This window comes from Canis lupus, chromosome 19 (assembly GCF_048164855.1).
Source record: "Canis lupus baileyi chromosome 19, mCanLup2.hap1, whole genome shotgun sequence".
In the NCBI taxonomy this organism is placed as follows: domain Eukaryota; kingdom Metazoa; phylum Chordata; class Mammalia; order Carnivora; family Canidae; genus Canis; species Canis lupus.
The window spans coordinates 7942959-7962025 of NC_132856.1; the positions used below are offsets into that span (position 1 = coordinate 7942959).

The window sequence follows — 19067 nt, forward strand, 5'->3', positions numbered from 1 at the left end:
TCACTCACCTGTCTGACATTGCAATCTGCTCCAGCATTGCAGAGCCGGTGTTTGTCTTCCAATTCCCTGAGATTGACGTCCTCCTGCAATAAGGTGCCACCAGAATAGGACAGGCAGTGAGCCACATCAGCAAGGGGAGGGCATGAGACTTTCCAGAATTTTAGTTCACTGCTAAAATTACTTACCTGCTTCTCGCATAAGTAGCCCAGGCACCTGTCTGCTGAGCCTAGAACCTGGATGCCCTGCCAACCCCTAACCTCAATGTCCTCCTTCTTTCTGTAGTCCAGCCCAGACTGCTGCGGCTCCATGGAGGCTTTCCTGATCTTTTCAATCAGATGAGCACTTGCTCTCCTGAACCCCTAAAGGACTTTGCCTGAACCTCACTTAAAGTCCTATATCTACTTTTCACATTAGTTATTTGAGCTAAGTCTTAAGTCCACAAGTCTGTAAACCACTTGCAGCCTATCCACTTAGTATCTGGGCTGACTCGGCATATACAAACTGAATTCTATTGATCCTGGGAATGCTCTCAAGATTCTTGTGAATATCTCCCCATGGCTTCCTTACTGGCTCATTTATTTCTTTATTCAATAGTTGATTTCTGAGAGTCTACAGTATTTTAACAATGTGACTCTGGACAAGTCAGTTAACTTCCTCAGGCTTAAGTTGCCTCATCCATTCAAATGCAGCTGATGGAATCAAGTCACCATCTTCTCTGAAATGCCCTCTGCATCCTCTGCACCCTCTGCACCCTCTCCATCCACAAGCAGGTGTTAAAGTCAACTAGTCTTGGACTAAATTGGAGGTGGATGACCTGGTTTCTGGTCTGGATTCGCCCTTGACTGCCTGGGTGACCATGGGTGAATCACTTCACCTCTCTGAGCCTCTTATCATGAGGTGGTCATGAGGATCAATTGATACAGTTTTAAATAAATTGTAAAACACCAAAAATAGGCCTTCTTAATTATTTGTCTTCACTCAGACACAGTCAAGAGGAAGGAGTGGCCTAGAGGACAGAAAAGCCCTGTCACACTACTGACAAAACCGTTCATGTGCTGTCCTTCTTACTTGCTACTGTCTGGAGAGAGGATGCATGTGGTAGTCTCCACCCAGCAGTTCCCAGGAGTACCTTCCCCAGAGGCTGATCTCAGACACTGAGAAACCTAGACATATGGCTAATTTTCAGAGCCCTGAGGCGGCCTAATGAGTCAACTGATGTGGTAATAACAATCCCTCACACTTATACAGTACTGATTGCTTTCCAAGGTTCTTCCTCCACAAACCTTCACCAGAGCTTCAGTACACCAGAGCCTTCAGTACAAACCCCTGTTGTGAGCAGGCTGACATTCTTGCCCCAACTTTATAGACAAGGAGATTAAGACTCAGAAAGGTTAAATGACTTGCCCAATGTTGTGTATACAGTCATATTAGACGTAAGATAGAAAAACGTCCAAGACTCTTGGTTCCCTCATTGTGCTGTGCTTCCCCTATACCCTACTACCTAGTTCAGAAAACATAAACAACTAACAGATGAATGACTTCCAAAATCTGAGTAGTGACACAAAGATAGATCATAATAAAACTAACACTGTCTTCCCAATATTGGTGGTTTATGAGTGTGTCCCTGTGACCAGGCTGGGCTCTTCAATGGTAGGGGCAGAGAGTCACTCACTTCCTGGTCCCTAGAACAGGACCCTGGTACATAATAAGGGCTTGGAAATTTGAGCGAATAATAATAATGTCCTTCAGACTTCACACCTTTCTCTAACAATGAGATGCAGGGCACAGATCCATCCTAGGTTACCTAGGTTGCATGGGAGAGCATCAGGGACACCCAAAAGCCACTCAGTAACAGCTCAACTACCTCTCAGGACTTGTAGGTCATCTGACATCCACAGAGAGAGGCACATTATGGCCTACTGAGAGCAGAGTGGTAACAGTACCCTCTTCCCACCAAACATGGCTGTCTCTGGATCTCCATGGTGAGAGCTAAGGGAGTAGGGAAGACTCTCAAATCTTATCTTGGCTATTGTCAGGTCAATTCTTTCTGAAAGCAAGGGAACAGATAAACGATTGGGAAAGAGGAGCCAAGAGGAGCTGAATATTCCCCTAAATCACTGTCCTTTGCAAATTAAAAAGTAAGTAAATGTTTTCTAAAGCTTCTTTGGCTGCCCACCTTTCATCATTAATAGAGGATTCTCTTTTCTTATGCTTCTTTGAAATTGCTTTTGGAAATCCTAGCCTTTAAAAATGAGGTGTCTCCTTTTAAGGATCAAGACACTTTTGCTCCACTGTCATAAGCATTTTGTGTTTATTTAGGGGATTTTACTTTGTTATTTTGTTGTATTTTTTAATTTAGGGGATTGTAAAAGTAAAGGGTAGGAAATCTGCTTTCCTAGGTGCCTACACATACTGATTTTTCTGCTTCTTTTAGCTACTTTTTACAATAGTCATTTAAATTATATTATATCATGTATACTTTTAAAACAATCCTAAATTGCTTTTTGAAGCAGCAAGACTTTAAATAAAAAATTATAAACTTTTAAAAAGTAGCAATCTAGTAAAAAAAAAAAAAAAGTAAAAAAGATTCTATGCTTCAGTTCTGTACAAGGGCTCTTCCCTGAATACTTATTGGGTGCCTCCTCTGTGCCTGCTGCTGCACAAGTTGATGGGGCTGCAGAGATGATTTTACTGTTCCTGCCCAGGGAGCTCTTTAAAGGATAATAGAAATTCCCATGTGTGCAAAGGGCGAAAAGAGAGGTGTGTGCAGAGTTATGACAAGGGAGGGAGGGGCATGGCTCCTAACTAATTCCAGGGGTGGGATTTAGTACAAACACTAACCAGGGGAGACAAGAACAATGGAAATAGATGGACAAGGGAAAGGGAAGCTGTTTAGGCTTAAAGTCTGCTTAAGTGCTGAGCGGCCAAAAACAAATTTGTATGTTAGAATGTTCTTCATTTGTAAAGGAAATACTACCCTGTAGGTTTTACAAAGTGAGAGGCTCACATTTCCAAAATTGGAATTGTAAGCTATTTGCATTCTTATGTACGTTATAGAAGATTGGGTCATCTTTAAATCTTTTCTTTCTCTAAATTCGAATGAAGGAAACTTAACTTTCCATTCTGGCAAATGGACATAGTTAGGTGGAGAAGTCATCTATTCTCATAACTACTAGGCTTTTAGTGCTGTGGAGTGTTTCCAGGGCTATATATTTTCATTTAGGAGTTCCTTAACCTTTTCTGAGTTCTGGAAGCCTGGTGAAGCTTATGGATTCCTTTCAATATATAAAAATATATAAGATATGTGAATGTATAAAATAAAGTACATAAGATAACAAAGAAACCCAATTATTTAAAATAATTATCAAAATATTAAACAAATCTGCAATTAGTAGAACAATATATTTCTTTGTAAATAACAAAAGTATTTTCAGGTACAAATGCAGTGACAGTTCTAGTAACTACCATGATTCCTGAGTAGTGATAAAAATAACTGGTATTTAAAGATACCTGGCGTAACTGTAGTTTGAATCAAAAATCTCTGTGATTACCTTTAGTAACAAAGGCACTTGTGCTGTTGCTACTACAATAGCTTATTGTGGTTTATAACTGAAGAGATGTCAAATTTCATTTAGAAGCTAGTGAATAAATGAATAATGAAATAAATGAATAAAATAAATATTCATTTTATTTCTCATCTTAGTTAATGGGACCTCCTCTGACTAGAAAGGAACTCAGGCTAAGATTCCCTGACTTGAATGGCACCCTCTCTCTGGTCTCTGCCTTTTGGTCCAGGTGAGGCAAAACTGAGAGTTGGCTGCTATCTGGAGGCTCAGATATTCCACTGGGCTGAGGAGAAAGTGAAGAGTATCTGCTGGGTCCCCAGCCCCACTCACATATAAGCCTTGTAGTTGTTGCCTATCTTCTGGACCCGGATGTCATACTTGGCGTCAATAAAAGGCTCTGCTGTGGCATACGTCTGGGTGAGAGCCACCACACTAGCAATGTCCTGGAAGTCGTAGTGGTTTTCCACTTTGACCTAATGTTGGAGCAAGGCAGAGAGGAAGAAAAGGAGACATACCAATACATACACTGAGAGTCACAAGAGCTCTGAGCCTCTAAACCCATCACGATGTTGTCGATCTGTATGTAAACCTGGATGTCACATCTCCCTAGGACACCCCTCCTCTCTAGTTTCCCCTCCTAGAACTCAGGAGCCACACTTGCTGTAAAGGGCCCAAGAACCCAAGTGAGTGGCCTGTACTCTGCTTGTTGGAAGAGGTCTGTTTGGGTAACACTCATGGCTTCAGAGAGGCCAAATCATCTCCTTAGAAAGAATAAATGGGGAAAGGAGGCAGAATAATCCATAATAAGGCTCTCTGAAAAGTGCCCTTCTTGGCCTCAACCCCAAAGCATAGCAAACCCTTACCATGGCCTTACCTTGCCCATGCCTGAGTGAGCATGGCCAATCTTCACCACCACAGGGAATGTGGGCAGTGTCAGCTGAAAGCAGAGGAGGAAGGAATGAACTGGTCAGACTGTGCCTCATCTCTGTGGAATCTTACAGATATTTTTCTTGGTAACACCTTTGGAAGGGTCCTTTAAACAACTAGACCAACTTACTTGGTTTACAAATTAAATAACTGAGGTCTGTAGAGTGACAGTGACCTGCCTAAAGTCATAGCATACTAGTAGCAGAACTGTAAGAACCCTGTTCTGCCACTCAGTACTCCACATCTTCAAAATTCATTGCTTCAATCTCTGCATTAGACAAACCCTGGGCAGGATCAGTCCTTAACCAAAGCGAATTTAGAAAAAAAAAAGAAAAAAAAAAGCATCTTTGAAAGGGTGAATCCTGTTGTATATAAATTGTATCTTAGTAAACCTGAATTTAAAAAGAAATATATCTTGGAATCTTAATGTCCCTTTGTCATATACCTTTTAGTACCCTCCCCTTCCCCTTCAAATGTCCAGCTTCCTATTCTGAACCTGGCCTTTTCCCTTCCTTTCAGTGTCTTCACTGTTCACCAACACTCCAAACTCACCACCAAACACAGCGTAAGGATGCTAAGCCCTCTTTCTGCCCAGTTTGGGGTTTGGAAGAGAAATGACTTAAGAATTCAGCATGCTTATAATTTGAAAGACATCCTTAAAAGTGTAAACTCTATTTTGGGATAGTCATACTTTAACAGAAGGACAATAGAAACCTAAAAGGAGAACTATCCTCCAAAGGCAGGATTTCAAGTGGTTACAAGGTGGTGATGGAGGAAGTACTAGGGTGGAGTGGAAGAAGCACTATACCATATGTCAGGATATTTGCACTCTAGTCCTCTCTGCCATTAACTTTCTGCAAGTCACTTTCCCTCACAAGTCACTTTGTCTTCACATTTGCCAAACAAAGAGGTTGGACTGGATGCCTTTTCCCATGCATCCAATACATCAGGCTCTATCTTGGTTCGAGTGTTATATGAGGAATCAACCTGGTCCCCAAATCTCATCCTTCTCAATCAGACTCAGCTCTCTTTCAATTCTTTTCTTTTCAAACATCACTATCACATCAAAATGGGAAGATATCTTTTGAAAAACTTAAAGTTAACTCTGATAAAAAGTCAGATTCCTATGGGAATTCTGGGTGTGGACAGATACTGGGAACACCCAACCTGAGGATTTCAGTATTTCTGGCTGAGACTAGTTGAAGCTGGGGCAAAGAGCTTCAAAGGGCTTTGGAAACATGTAGTTCAAGCCTATATAATGGGGAAGAAAGTGAGGTAGAGGTTGCCAGAGAGGCAAAGGTTGCAAAGCTACCTTGTGACAGAATCAGAACCTAGCCTTCCACCTTCTAGTTCAGCACTGTGTGGGAATATCCTACAATAATCTCCTGGGTCTCTTATCCTTTGGAGACTTGGAGCCCTATGCTCTGTCAAACAGAGCAGACAAGGCTCTGGTTGCAGTGACCCCATGAGCCTTGGTTCTTTGACAAGACTCAGTCTTCTCCAGTGAATAATGACACGAGACAAGAATCAGTGGTCTGAGAATCCAGGGTCTGGAGAGGGCTTTGAAGTCCCAGGTTTGCTTTAGGTGATGGGATAACGCCCGCAAGGAGCACGGTCCTCGGCCATCTGCAGAGTCTGAGGCTCTGGATATGGGAAAGGGTTTCTAAAGCACAGGCTGCTTTCTCTGACATCTCTCCCCACCCCCCAGCCAACAGCGCCAAGACACACACACACACCCCAACTTTCTCTGTCCTATTCCATTACTGTTTGCTGTTGCTTTGGAGCCTCATAAATAGGGCATTGAAAACACTTCCTGCAGCTGAAAGAAGCCCTGAGTAGCTTGTCTCATTCCCAGTGTGCAGCTCAGCAAGAGGTCCGTCCTCTCTGTCACTGTCTCTTTTGCCTGTTGTAATTCTGTCTGCCTCTCTCTGACTCTGCCTGTCTCACTTTCTGTTTGTGCCTCTCCTCACTCTTGTTCCTTCAGAGTGAATCACAAGCCCTGGGTCTTTCTGCCCTCGTGCATTTGTCTTTGTTTCACTTTCTTTCTGCCTTGACACCATCCTTTCTCAGTGCTTTCCCTCTACTTCTATAAGGCTTAATTGCTCAGGCAGGGAAATAGAGGCCAGAGGCCTCTCTCCTGGCTTCCCTCTTCATTTTACTGAGCCTGCCAGTCAGGAGAGCTGTGGGTCCTGCAGCCGTGGGTGGCCTACTGCCAAAGGAGGGAGGAGCCCATCCGGGCGGGACTGCTCCTAGGTCCACCTCAAAAAGCCTGGGGTGGGGGGCGCGACGCTTCTGGATGCGCCCTGGAGGGTCTGTTTGGTCTGACAGTCCTCGCAGGCTCAGTCGGGGCTTTGCGGTGTCATGCCCCGGGGCCCCCGGACCGCGCCGAGCTGGGCGCTGTTGCTGCGGCTGCTGGCACTGCTGCGGCCGCCGGGGATGGGTGAGGCGTGCAGCTGCGCCCCTGCGCACCCCCAGCAGCACGTCTGCCACTCCGCGCTTGGTGAGTCCGGAGGCCCAAGAGGTCCACAGCAGGGGGTGGTTGTGTGGGGTTGGTCTGGGGCTGAGCTGTAGACCTGGAGTCTGAAGGAAAAGGGAGGAGATCAAATACTGCACCAGTTGCCTCCTACTGGGGCTGATGGGTGGGCAGGGCCGGCGCCATAGCAACCTTGCAAGCTCAGAGCCTGGCTGACTTGCAAGGAAATGAAAGTGTAAGGGACCCCCTTAATGAACCCCTGTCCCCTGCCTACTGCAATTATGGAGTGTCCCTGAACAAGTCACAGGAGCTATCCAGTGATTATTCTGAACTACTGGATGCGGGGAGGGGGAAATAAGGGCCAGGGGACTGGGCATTCATTATAAACATCCCACTGTGACCAAGCCTATAATTGTTTACTCCATGTACCCCACCCCAACATACACACACCTTTGCCCCTTCCCTTTCCTTTGCCTGGAATGCCCTTCCCCCATACCTTTAAATTCCTGGCAGACTTCTATTCATCCATCAAGGTCTTATTTAGGTATCTCTTCTCTGAAGACTTCCTGACTCCTTGGTGTTACCACAGTATCCCTAACATTTTTGTACTGCCAGTATACTGTGCTGTTATTCTTTGTAAATGTATTCTCTACTAGACCAAGAGTTCTGCAGGATGGGAGACCCTGTCCTAACCATATGTATGGACTAGTACTATTACCTAGTGTTAGACCAGGCACAGAGAAGAATTTTATAACCAGTTTTTGATTAATGCCCAAATGGCGAGAGATAAACTACCTCTGTGCAGGGTCAGAACATATTTATTAATTCAATAAACATTTACCAACATCAGGTCTGGGTGGACTCTGTTGAGGCCTCAGACTATGTAAGTAGATGACTGCAAACTGACTATTCTCAAGGGGCTCCTCTTCCTTCTTCTATCCTGATGCCCACCTCCGACCCACTGCAATCTAGGCTATGCAGGTAAAGTATAGAAATTATACTTTAATATAAAGTATATTCTAAAGAGACCTAATAGGCCTGAGGGGTTTAGAACTTCCAGCAGCTGCAGAGGAGGAGTTTACAGGTCCCCACTCTTATATACATGGTCCTCCGTACAATCCAACAAGACCTAAACCCAGAATTCCCTCATAAAATTCTTCAGGGGGCTGAGGTCATCCAGATGCCAGATGGAACTGCTTCAACAGGTTGCTGAAGTTCCCCTCTTTTCTCTTCTTATGCAGCAATAAGGGCCAAAATATCCAGTGAGAAGGTAGTTCCTGCCAGTCCAGATCCTACTGACACTCAAAAAATGATCCGGTATGAAATCAAACAGATAAAGGTACATGGGGACAGGACAGGGCATTAACCCCCTCGGGCTATTGGGAGGAGTGGGGTCTGTGTACTGGGAGTGGGGCTGGTAGGTCAGGCAACCTGGCTCATTGATCCTGGGGTATTGATGCTGAAGTGGCAGGGAGGAGGCCCCACAGGCCCTTAGGGGTCCATCTAGTCCTACAGCTGCCTATGCGTGAGGCTACTAGAGGTATTCTCACTGGAATAAACCAAAGTTTAGATTTTTCATAAGAGAGAAATGATCCAGATGGGCCATCTGTGTGTGCCAAATCCTGAACTAGACTTTTGTTTAAAATTTTTTTTTTTAGATTGAGAAGTGAGTTTTTCCTGTTAAGATAAAAAGTATACTCACTGACTAAATATTGTTTTTTGTAATTGCCTTTCAGATGTTTAAAGGGTTTGAGAAAGTCAAGGATGTTCAGTATATCTATACACCTTTTGATTCCTCCCTCTGTGGTGTGAAACTGGAAGCTAACAGCCAGAAGCAATATCTCTTGACTGGTAAGTTAAAGACCAACAAGTGGCCCTAATAGTCTCTGTCCTAAGCAAAGCAGTCAAGAAGGAGCCAGGGCTCCTTGGGCAGCAAGCTGAGCTAGGTGGCATTTTCTTGGGCATAAAACAGAGTTGTATTACTAAGAGGCAGCCTCTGAGTTGGGAGAAGCTGTGGTAACCTTTCTTTCAATGAAGAGTCTTTATTACAGTGATCTTGGCCACTGTTTCACTGTTTTAAGGACAAGCTGCTCTCCCAGCCTAGGGCAGCTGGTTCCATTTTCAAACAATTTTAATTGATGTTAAGTTTGATATCTTAAGCCAAAAATATGCCACTCTGAAACTGCCCCTTGTGAATTCAGTTCTGCCCTCTGCCTATGATAATCCCTCACAGGCCTGAGGACCATAAATACATGCATTCTAGCTCTAGGCCTGCTGGTCATGGTTCCCAGACCCCTTCCTATCCTGGCCACTTTCTCAAAATGGGATAAACACTGTCCCTGTCCCTACCCTCACACAGGACCCCAAACTGGACACTGTATACTATAGGTGATGCCTTGGTTTCACAGAACAAACAAGGATTGTGCATGTGCAACCTTGCCCCACAACATATATACTATAGTTACTGTAGTCTATAATGGCATTAACTTTAGGTTGCTATGTTGGGTCATGATCTTGGCTCATAGCCTCGTTGGCTAACTCACATTAAAGACCATATTCTGGGGTACAGTAAAGCACGGTCTTTAACAGAAGCCTTGAATCTAACAATTCTAACAAATCTCTATGAACCTGGGCCCAGGCAGGTCTCCATACTCAACTGGTTGGGACAGAGTAGTTAAGAAACCACACAAGAATATGACTCTGTGAGTGAATGAACACAATACTAAATTATTTTATAGTTTAGGGAAAAGAGGTATCTGTGTGGTTGTAAACAATAAGGAAAACTTCACTGTGTAAATGGGACCTAAATTGCCCCTAAAAGAAGAAAAATATTTGGAAAGAAGGCAACAAAAAGAAAAACACAGCAGGTGAGGAGAACAGAAGGAATTTCCACTATCTGTCCATCCATTCAGCAATAACGACCACCCACTCACTGCCAGGCCTTGGGCAGGAGTGTAGAGACTTAATGACAAGCCACAGTCCTCAAGGAGCTCACAGTCCAGGCTTGGCTCTTGAGAAGTCATAGCCATTAGAAGCTACACTGGTAGAGGCTCCCCAGATCTAAGGATGTGGAATTGTGTTGATCTGGGAGCCTCTGGATGAGAGAGACAGAGGCAAGGGCATGCCACTGAGGCCTCCAGGTCCCAGGATTAATAGACAAACTTACTTCATTCCCTCTGTGTGCTAGCTCTCTGCCAGGCACTGTGGTGCATTCAGGGGAGGAGAAGACATGTTCTTTGTCCTCAGTGTCAAGTCTCACTGATAGGTGGGGATAAATGACAAAATACAAGTCCTCTGAAAAGTCATCAGTGGCCCATGCTCTTCAGAAGAAGGCACAAGCTCTTTTGTCTAATGTTGAAAGTCCTTGTGACCAGAACACTGCTGACCTCTCCAGCTTTGTCTCCAGCCATGTGTGATTGACAGTTCCCAGCCCCTCATTTCCCCCAGAGCTGAAATAAACTACTTGTAGTTGCAGAAGGTGTTCTGCTGGGTTGTGCCGCTCCACCCTGCACAGGGCAGTCCAAATGTCCAGAATTCCTTTCCCTCATTTGTCTGGCAGGTGAACTCCTACCCACCCATTCAAGGCCAAATGCAAGCATCATCTCCTCTGAGACACCTTCCTTGCCCCTCACCCCTTCCACAGATAGAGATAATTGTGCTTTGTTCATTCTTATAGAACAGGATAATTTTTATCTACTTATCTATCTGCCCTACTGTTTATTAAGCTCCTTTGGAAAGAGATTCCGTCATATGTATTTCTGGGACTAAGTCATAGCAGTTGCTCAGTGAATAAATGAGTGACAGAAGTTCTAAGAGGGATATGGGCTAGGGTGGTCAGAGATGGCTTTGAGGACACTGTGGTACTCAAAAGGGTCTTTGGAAGCTAGGAAAGGGTTTGATAAGTAAAGAAGGCGTGCTTTTCTGTGGGGAAGGGGAGAGACTCACCAGGATAGGTATCGACAAGGCAGGAGACTAGGCTGTGTAGATGTTGGGAAGGGTTGGAAAGAGGAAGGGACCTATTATTTATGGAAGCTTCTGTGGGCCCGAGCTGTGCTGGGAACTTTACATTCTCTCATTTCATCTTGACGACAACTTACTACTTTCATCTTTGAGCTGAGAAGTCATGTGACTTTCTGAAGGTCATACAGCTGTAAATGAGAGAAAGGGGGTTGTACCAACAGTCTGACTTTAAAGCTCTCTGCACCACATTAAAGGCCTTCATCCTACAACTCTCTCTCATATGAACATAATCTGTTAACATCTTTAATATGTAAATTACAGAGTTTTTTCTGGTTCTTTAATTGAGCTTCATGCCACCAAGAAGCCATTGAAGAAGCGGCATTTCTGAGCTCTTTGAGGACCTGGGTTCCTGGAGGTCCACAAGCAGATTCCTCATGCTAGGTTCTCCTCCATTCCCCTTGAAGGTCAGGTCCTCAGTGATGGAAAAGTCTTCATCCACCTGTGCAACTATATCGAACCTTGGGAGAACCTGTCCTTTTTGCAGAGAGAAAGTCTGAATCATCACTACCATCTGAACTGTGGCTGCCAAGTAAGGGAATGTCCATTGGCAAGGTCTTTGGGGGGTGAGGGAAGGGTCTTGAGCCTTGCAGCCTCACTTTTCATGTATTCCTTCCTTTGTGCATGTGTTTACTCATGTATTGTACTGTATTTGAACCAAATACATGGACCAAGCTCTGTATGAAGTTGGGGATGGGGAAGCAAGATGGTCCATAGTCCATGATCCCAAAGTACTTACATTTTGGCTGGGAAGGTGGCCATCATATAAAGAATGAGATAATATAGCTACCATTTAAAGAGAGTCTACTTTTTGCCAGGCCCTGTAATGTCTATCTATTTAAAATATTTAATTTAGTCTTTATAACAAATTTATGAAGAGTTCAGATTGCTATTTTAAGGCAAAGAAATTAATGCTATAGGAAGTGAAGCGATTTGCTCAAGGTCAGTGGTAGACTAAGAACCCTGAGGCCTGTCTGACTCCAAAGATACCATTAGAGAGGCAATACTGTGTGTTAGGAAATTGGGGAAAGGGGACTCAGGAGGAAATTTGGGGACTAGGAAAGGCTTCAGAAGTCAGGGGCATTTGAGCTGGGTTATAAGCATATGTAGGAGTCTGAAAGGCAATAATGGAAAAAGAACACCCTACTCATGTTGATGTTGTGTGGCTATGACTCTAGATTACCACCTGCTATACAGTGCCCTGTACCATCTCAGCCCCTAACGAGTGCCTCTGGACAGACTGGCTGCTGGAACGGAAGCTCTATGGGTACCAAGCCCAGCATTATGTCTGCATGAAGCATGTTGATGGCACCTGCAGCTGGTACCAGGGCCGCCTGCTCCTCAGGAAGGAGTTTGTTGACATCATCCAGCCCTAGTAGGGGCCAGTGACCATCACATCCCTTCAACCATCCTGAAGCCCAAGCCAGTTTTCCTTCCCTGTGGAGCTCTGGCTGTCACCACCTGCCTCATCACTGCCAGCCAATGGAAAGTACCAATGGATAGTTTGGCTAGAATTAGGATAGGGATGGGGTATGTTATAGCTTGTATCCAAATGCCAGCCCAGCACCTGTCAAGGGCCAGGGAAAGTAATATGACTTTTCTATCCAGCCTTCAGCCCATCTCTCCTGCCTCCCAAACCCTTTTAATCGAGCTGAAAGCTGTTACTGAAAATTTTGATTCTGGCTTAGTTTGTTTTTTAGGTCAGAACTATTCCCTTTTCTATTCCTTTTTCTCTTACCTTAACTGATCTGATAGGGGAGAAATGATTATTATACATATGAGATGATGTAGCCTTGTGATGTACAATACCAGAAAGTGGGCTGACAGAATCAGAATCAGAACAAACTGATTTGGGGGAATGAAAAGAACAACCCACTATGGCTGTATGTCCTCTACTCATGTCCCCACTCAATCTAATCCTCTCATATACTATTATCTGTTTGAGGGAAACTCTTGGGGGATACAGTCACCAAACATGAGACATGCAATGGCCTAACCTCCCTCCACATGCTATAATCTCCTCGATACCATTCCTGGCAGAGGATCTAGTCCAGTTAGCATGCCTCTTTAGGCAAGAATAGACTTAGGTATGGTCTCTGCAGGTTAACTATCCTTAAAGCCCTCCACTGATATCCATAAAGCTTCTCTTCTGTTTCTTTTAGAAAGCCCTTCTCTACTAGATTACTAATGGTTTTATTCCTAATTCAGAATTTTTTAAGCCAAAAAAAGCTTTTCTATTGTAAGATGAAATTCCCCTTTAGCTTTTGACACCTCAGAGAGATCTTAGCAGGTCCTCTCTTGAGGGCAAATTTCAGGATAGAGGACAGGAGAAAAGTAACACAAGGACACTTGGGGGAAAAGATGGTAGATGGGGAATGTGTTTTGCAACTGTTGCAACTGTTTTCAGTGGTCAGCCCTGCTAGACGTTATGGCAGGAAAAAAGCCAGTTTTATTCCCTGTCTACCCTTCAGTTCAGTCCCCATATCACTGCAGGTTAGAGTCTCTGAGAACTCCAAGTACAGATCCCTTAAGGTTCCTTAGATTCTGCAAGGCTTCTAGCTTGCCCTGAAAGGGAAAAGCCCTTATGTTCACCTCAAGGATTTATTAAGGATGAGGCCTTAAAGTTCCAGAGCCTCTTCCTGGCAAAGATGAAGGAGGTAGTTATTTTCAAGGCCCAAGGTTGCTATTCATTTTTTATGTGTGGTTTGCTAATAAGCAGCGCCATCTCCATATGCCAAATGAAGGTTCTTGATTCACAGAAATTGTTCAAATGGAGATCCCTTTTGGAGCAGGGAGTGGGAAAGGGAACAAACATGATCACTGTCCCACAGTACAATACTAGAATGTTATGGCAGAAAGTCTCCATTGGTGGGTTAAGCAACTGACTTAACTAGTGGTCACCAACTGACCTTTCAGGCCTGGGGCAGAGGATGTAGGGACAGAGAAGAAGAAGACAGTTGAGCTAGAAGTTGTCTTAAAGGAAACACATTAGCTTTAGTCCTGTACCAACCAACCATGCCATCTCTCTGCCCCTTCTGACATCCTAGCATGGCCTCAGAGAAGGCACAGTGTTAGTTAGCCCAGTCTTATCTCAATCTTGAGGAAGCCAAAGGAATGGAAGGGCCTGGTGAATAATAACAGGAACAACACCTTACATCTGAGGAGTGCTTCACACTTTTCCAGAAGACTATTACTTAATCTCACTTACATTTTATAAGTACCATATTAGATATCCTGGTCAGAAATAATGATGCCCATTTAACTTTCCTATTGGGAAACACACACAGGGACTCTAACCTAGTCCAGTGACATGTGGCAGGGCAATGGCTAGAACCCAAAATAGCAGGATCTTCTGATTGTTGATCCAAAGATTTCTTACTTTTTCAGCTTCATAAAATGCCTTTGTTTCTGCTCTTCCCTATTGGGTCTCCGGATTTGGGAAGCAAGAGGTTGGCATTTAAAATTCAGGTGCTCTAGCCCCACAAAGCAGGTCCACAGTTAATCCCCAACAGAGTCTCGGGGGGTTGAAATGCTGAGGCATTTAGAGCCCCATAATCACCAAGCTCAGAATATAAACACCAGAGGACTAAAGTCCCCACTCAATCTCCTACCATCTCTTTATGGTTGGGGTAGTATGTCTGCTCAATGAGTGGGAACTTCTCTCCTCCCAATGTCTTGTAGATGGCCACCAGCTGGGCAAACTGTAAAAGAGAAGCAAATATTTCAGCTTATCTAGACAAATGCAACAGACAAACATCAATCTATCAAACAAATATTTATTGGGTTTGCTATGTTGGAGGCTTTGTACACTGAGGATATAAAAGAGGTATACTATTCTTATTTTTAAAGAACATATGCATTAGTTGGGGAAGGGAGAAAGAATGCACTAACATTCATTCAGTACCTATATGATTTTAAGGATATTTCATTCATTCCTCATATCAAATTGATGAATTAGGTATTTTATAATCTTTATTTTACATATGAGGCTCAGAGACAGTACAAAAGTTGCCTAAAGTCACAGAGCTGCAAAGAGATGAAGCTGGGATTGAAATTTGGGTCTCTAACTTAAACACTTGCATTCTAGAGATGGCAACTGATAAAGCTAAATAGGTAACATGGGGACAAGTCATGAAAGTTCAAATGCCAGGAAAGGAATGATAGCTTTTTTTTCTGCAGGCAGTCTGAAGTCCTAAGAATTGGAGCAGGGGTCATGAATAAAGCTATTCTTTAGGAAGATTTTCATGCTCATGGTATTCAGGATGGATAGACCTAGTCTCTCTAGGACTTACTACTCATTTAAGAACTGAACTCACTGGATCCTTCACCTATGAGAAACCAGAACAACTCTACAAAGAAGAGGTGAGGTACACATACTTACAGTGTGAGGGTTGAAAACCCTTTGGCAAACATCTAGCACCTCCTGGAGTCCCTTGCCCCCACATTTTATAAGTGAAGAAACCAAAGCCCAGAGAGATCACTTGTCCAAGGCCACATAATAGTTGAGCCGTATTCATAGCCAGGCCCTTTTATTTTTGATCTGTAACTCTTCACATGGCTGCCTTTCAGACTCTGCAGAGACCATGCTTTTCCCATAGTAAACACACAGGCCTTTTCTGCTCAATCCATTCAAACACACACCCACTCAAACACCTATCTCCAGTGCCTTGGCAGCAGAGGTAATCCAGCATCTTCCCTCTAGTGCTACTTAGGTTAGTTTACAATCTAACCACTGATATCTGGAACTGCTAGAAGGAAAAGTTGCCAGATCAGACTTGCCTTCTATTTACCAGAGAAAGGAAAGCTAGAATATTTTTCAAAAGCTCAGGACTTATTCTCTATAAGGGATGTTGGTACATGAGCCAGTGGGGACAGAAGGTATGGAGGGAGGAGTAGAAACTTAGAATGGATTTTTAGAAAAATGAAGTCTTCTGGTTCTTGTTCTGTCTGGAACTTGCTAGGTGCCCTTTGGGCAAATGATTTCTCCTCTCATTTTTTTTATATATAAAATGAAAGGAGTGAATTTAATCAGTTCCTCAAACTTTTTGCCATAAGGGAACACCATTTTATTATATTTCCCCCCAAACTCCATTATCAAACTGCAGTTTAAGTGATCATATATTGTGGTCCTTTGTTGGCAAGGATAGAATTTATTTTTGAAATACTGGAAAATCTTGGAATTTCTGGGTCACTCCTCTTTGTGGAACGGCTATTGACTGTAGATCTTGAAGGCCTCCTCCAGAACTGAAAGTATGATTCAGGGACTCTCAAACCCTCAAGATTTTGTTATTGAAAGAGACTTTAGGGATGCCTGGATGGCTCAGCAGTTGAGCCTTTGAGAATCATGCCTTTGGCTCAGGGAGTGATCTCAAGGTCCAGGATCAAGTTCCACATCCGGCTCCTTGTGGGGAGCCTGATTCTCCCTCTGCCTGTGTCTCTGCCTCTCTCTGTGTCTCTCGTGAATAAATAAATAAAATATTAAAGAAAAAAAGAGAGACTTTAGATCTTGTAGACCAAACATCTCATTTTACACATGAGGAGATGAGGCTAAGCTAAAGAAGCAAAGGAAAGCACAGGTTCCTAGATCACCCCTGGAATTGGGACTGCAGGACAGCACCCAGGTAGGTCTCTTCCTGCTCCTTGCATTCTCCATTATACTTGCTGTCCTTGCCATTCTTTGGTTTTTCAACTTGCTTTGATTGTCAAGACCAACCCCTCAGACTTTTCTTGCCTTCTCTGATTCTTCCCATCACCCCATCTGACCTTTAAGTCCTGCCTGCCCAGATTCCTGCCTCTGGATACCTGCCTGAGCTCCCATAGCTCTCCAGCATCGCCAGCAAGCGGATGCCAGCTCTGCCTGACAACCTCTGTCCTGCTGCAGCCCACGCCCTGGCATGGCACTGAGGCATGTGGGGCCTCATCTTTCCAGCATGTGGGAGAGTTACACAGACACCACAGCAATGCCAAGAAGGCCCACGGCAAAATCCCAGAGTCCTGGAACAGCAAAACTAAAATGGCAGCCAGTTAGGTCCGTGGGAGCTAGTTAGGTCCGTGGGAGCTCACCCTACTCTACTCCACTCCACTTTTAATCTCCAGCAGTCCCTGTCAGCTCAAGGTATTGGACTTGGCATCTAACCCCTGCCTCCTTTGGAAACTTAGATTAAGTCACAAGCACACAGTTACCAATTAAACAAATGTAATATCTGATAAGGGTTATTTCCTTTATGCATAGACAAAAGAATGGATTTTGGAGCTGGGGGTGGTGTTGGCAATGAATAGGAAGATAATTGTTCATTACCACCACTTCTTCAGTGAATCGGGAAAGACTTCTTGAAGAAATGAGATTTCAGAATCAGTCTGAGCTTAATATGTTATCCTTAGCCCTCCTGAAAATAAATGCTTTAATTCAACTCTTGTGTCTCTGCCTCTAAAAAACCCAGATGGAGTGATAGGATTTTTAGATAAATTTGCAGCCATATGGGATGGTGGCATTCTTGCTTTCTCTGGAATGCTACCTTCATTGATTGGGCTATTTCTGCTTCCAAAATTCCAGGGCATAGCCTGCCCTGACCAATTTATAACAGTAGATGTGCTCAGAGACACAATGATGCAAGGCAGAGCCTTGACAACCCAACTGAGGCCTCCTCTCACACCAAAAACAGCCACAATAAAGAAATAAAGAAAATATGGTCAAAAGTCATCCTCTCAGAGGGACCCTCCTTTTATAGTCACCAAATTTGTTCACTCCCATTAACAAACAGAGAACAATATATAAAATGCCATTAATGGGGCAGCTGCTTAATGAAAATGAAGGGAAAACTTGGTGTCTGGCCAGGGAGCCTTGCTGTTCTCATGTGATGCCAAAGGCAATGTGCTGCGATTGTGAATGGGTGAGAATGTGAACCCTCACCAGATCCCAGATCCCAGGAGGGGCAAAGCCTTAGGCATAGGCTCTCTAATCCTCCCACCTTGGCCTCTGGCATAGTTTTGGAACATAAAGCAGGGGACTATTTTCTTTAAGAGATCCTAAATACTAGGAGAATATAACAACCAGACTGTCAAACTGGTGACAGATACTACTATTATTCCTAGTTTACAGACAAAGAAATCAGGCACAAAGAGGATTACTTAACAAGAAAAGAACTAGCAATAGCAGAATCAGCTCCTTTGGCTATGAGGGAGCCAAATTCTAGCAGGTATTGAAAGGGTGGGGAAGGAAAGGACTAGGGCTTATTATGTGCAGTAGGGAAGGTTATATGACTAGGGAGAAAAGGGAGATCCCTAGAAAACAAACTTGATAAAGGCCTCAAATATGCTCTTCCATGATTAGTAACACATTCAAATCATACAACACTTTTAGCCTGTTTCTGCAAAACTCTAGGATTCTTAGATGCCTCAGGCCACAGAGAAAGGCTGAATAAGTGGTGATCAGGAACCCAACCCTCCTTCCTCAACCATAGCAGCTCCCACTGACTCCTCATTCTTTGGTCTTTGTCTTACACTGTCAGGTCTCCCTGGCTTCTAAGGGAACAGTGAGTTCAAGTGTGAGGAAGCCATCAAGAGCAGAGGTAATGGGTCCGTCTAATTAAAAAAAAAAAAAAAAAAAAAACACCCCCTCCAATTCCCTGGGTGATGGAGAGGCTTGGGGTCTGAGCACTTTACAGTGACCCTTGGCAAGCCAGTGTGATAGCTGAAGTGATTTTTGAAAAACAAGAGGAAGAGGATGTGATTAGGAGCAGGTGTTTCCTTCTAAGAGGGCAGCCTGGAGCCGCAGTTGTAGGAGCTGGATCCCCACTGGCCTCAGGCCTTTCTAATAGACCATTCAGAGGCAAGAAACGGTATTTTTATTCTTGCATCTTATGACTGAGGGCATCACTTGCAGACCTATAAGGACTTCTTTACAGAATCTTTGCGTGACTTTGTTGTGAGGCCAAAGGTCCACTCTGCAGCAAAGATACCTCAGCCCATGATAATGTTTTAGCACCCACCCTACCCCATGTCCCATCTGAAGCTCCTCTTACATCCTCTCAGCTGTGCCGAGTGTATCTTGATTACCAGCGGTGCCTCCTGGGGGACTGGGAGAT

The 19067-nt window shown here is 44.0% G+C and overlaps 2 protein-coding genes across 6 annotated transcripts in view; one reads left to right on the forward strand and one right to left on the reverse strand.

The window, feature by feature from the left end:
* SYN2 (synapsin II) overlaps positions 1-19067 on the reverse strand; it is a 200641-nt gene that overhangs the window by 24365 nt on the left and 157209 nt on the right. The window contains exons 5-8 of the mRNA XM_072785093.1: positions 14595-14684; positions 4441-4503; positions 3897-4039; positions 9-83 (exon numbers count right to left, since the gene is read on the reverse strand). Coding sequence (XP_072641194.1) covers positions 9-83; positions 3897-4039; positions 4441-4503; positions 14595-14684 — 371 coding nt within the window. The remainder of the gene's footprint in view (positions 1-8; positions 84-3896; positions 4040-4440; positions 4504-14594; positions 14685-19067) is intronic.
* The window catches only part of TIMP4 (TIMP metallopeptidase inhibitor 4), a 34293-nt gene continuing 21498 nt past the window's right edge, over positions 6273-19067 (forward strand). The window contains exons 1-5 of one of the 5 annotated variants that reach the window (XM_072785103.1): positions 6273-6366; positions 8208-8283; positions 8703-8817; positions 11391-11515; positions 12162-17393. In XM_072785103.1, coding sequence (XP_072641204.1) covers positions 8703-8817; positions 11391-11515; positions 12162-12359 — 438 coding nt within the window. In that variant the 5' untranslated portion in view covers positions 6273-6366; positions 8208-8283 and the 3' untranslated portion in view covers positions 12360-17393. Of the gene's footprint in view, positions 6367-6389; positions 6994-8207; positions 8306-8702; positions 8818-11390; positions 11516-12161; positions 17394-19067 lie in introns of those variants that run through there. The other 4 variants (XM_072785101.1, XM_072785102.1, XM_072785100.1 and 1 more) reach the window with 4 other exon arrangements.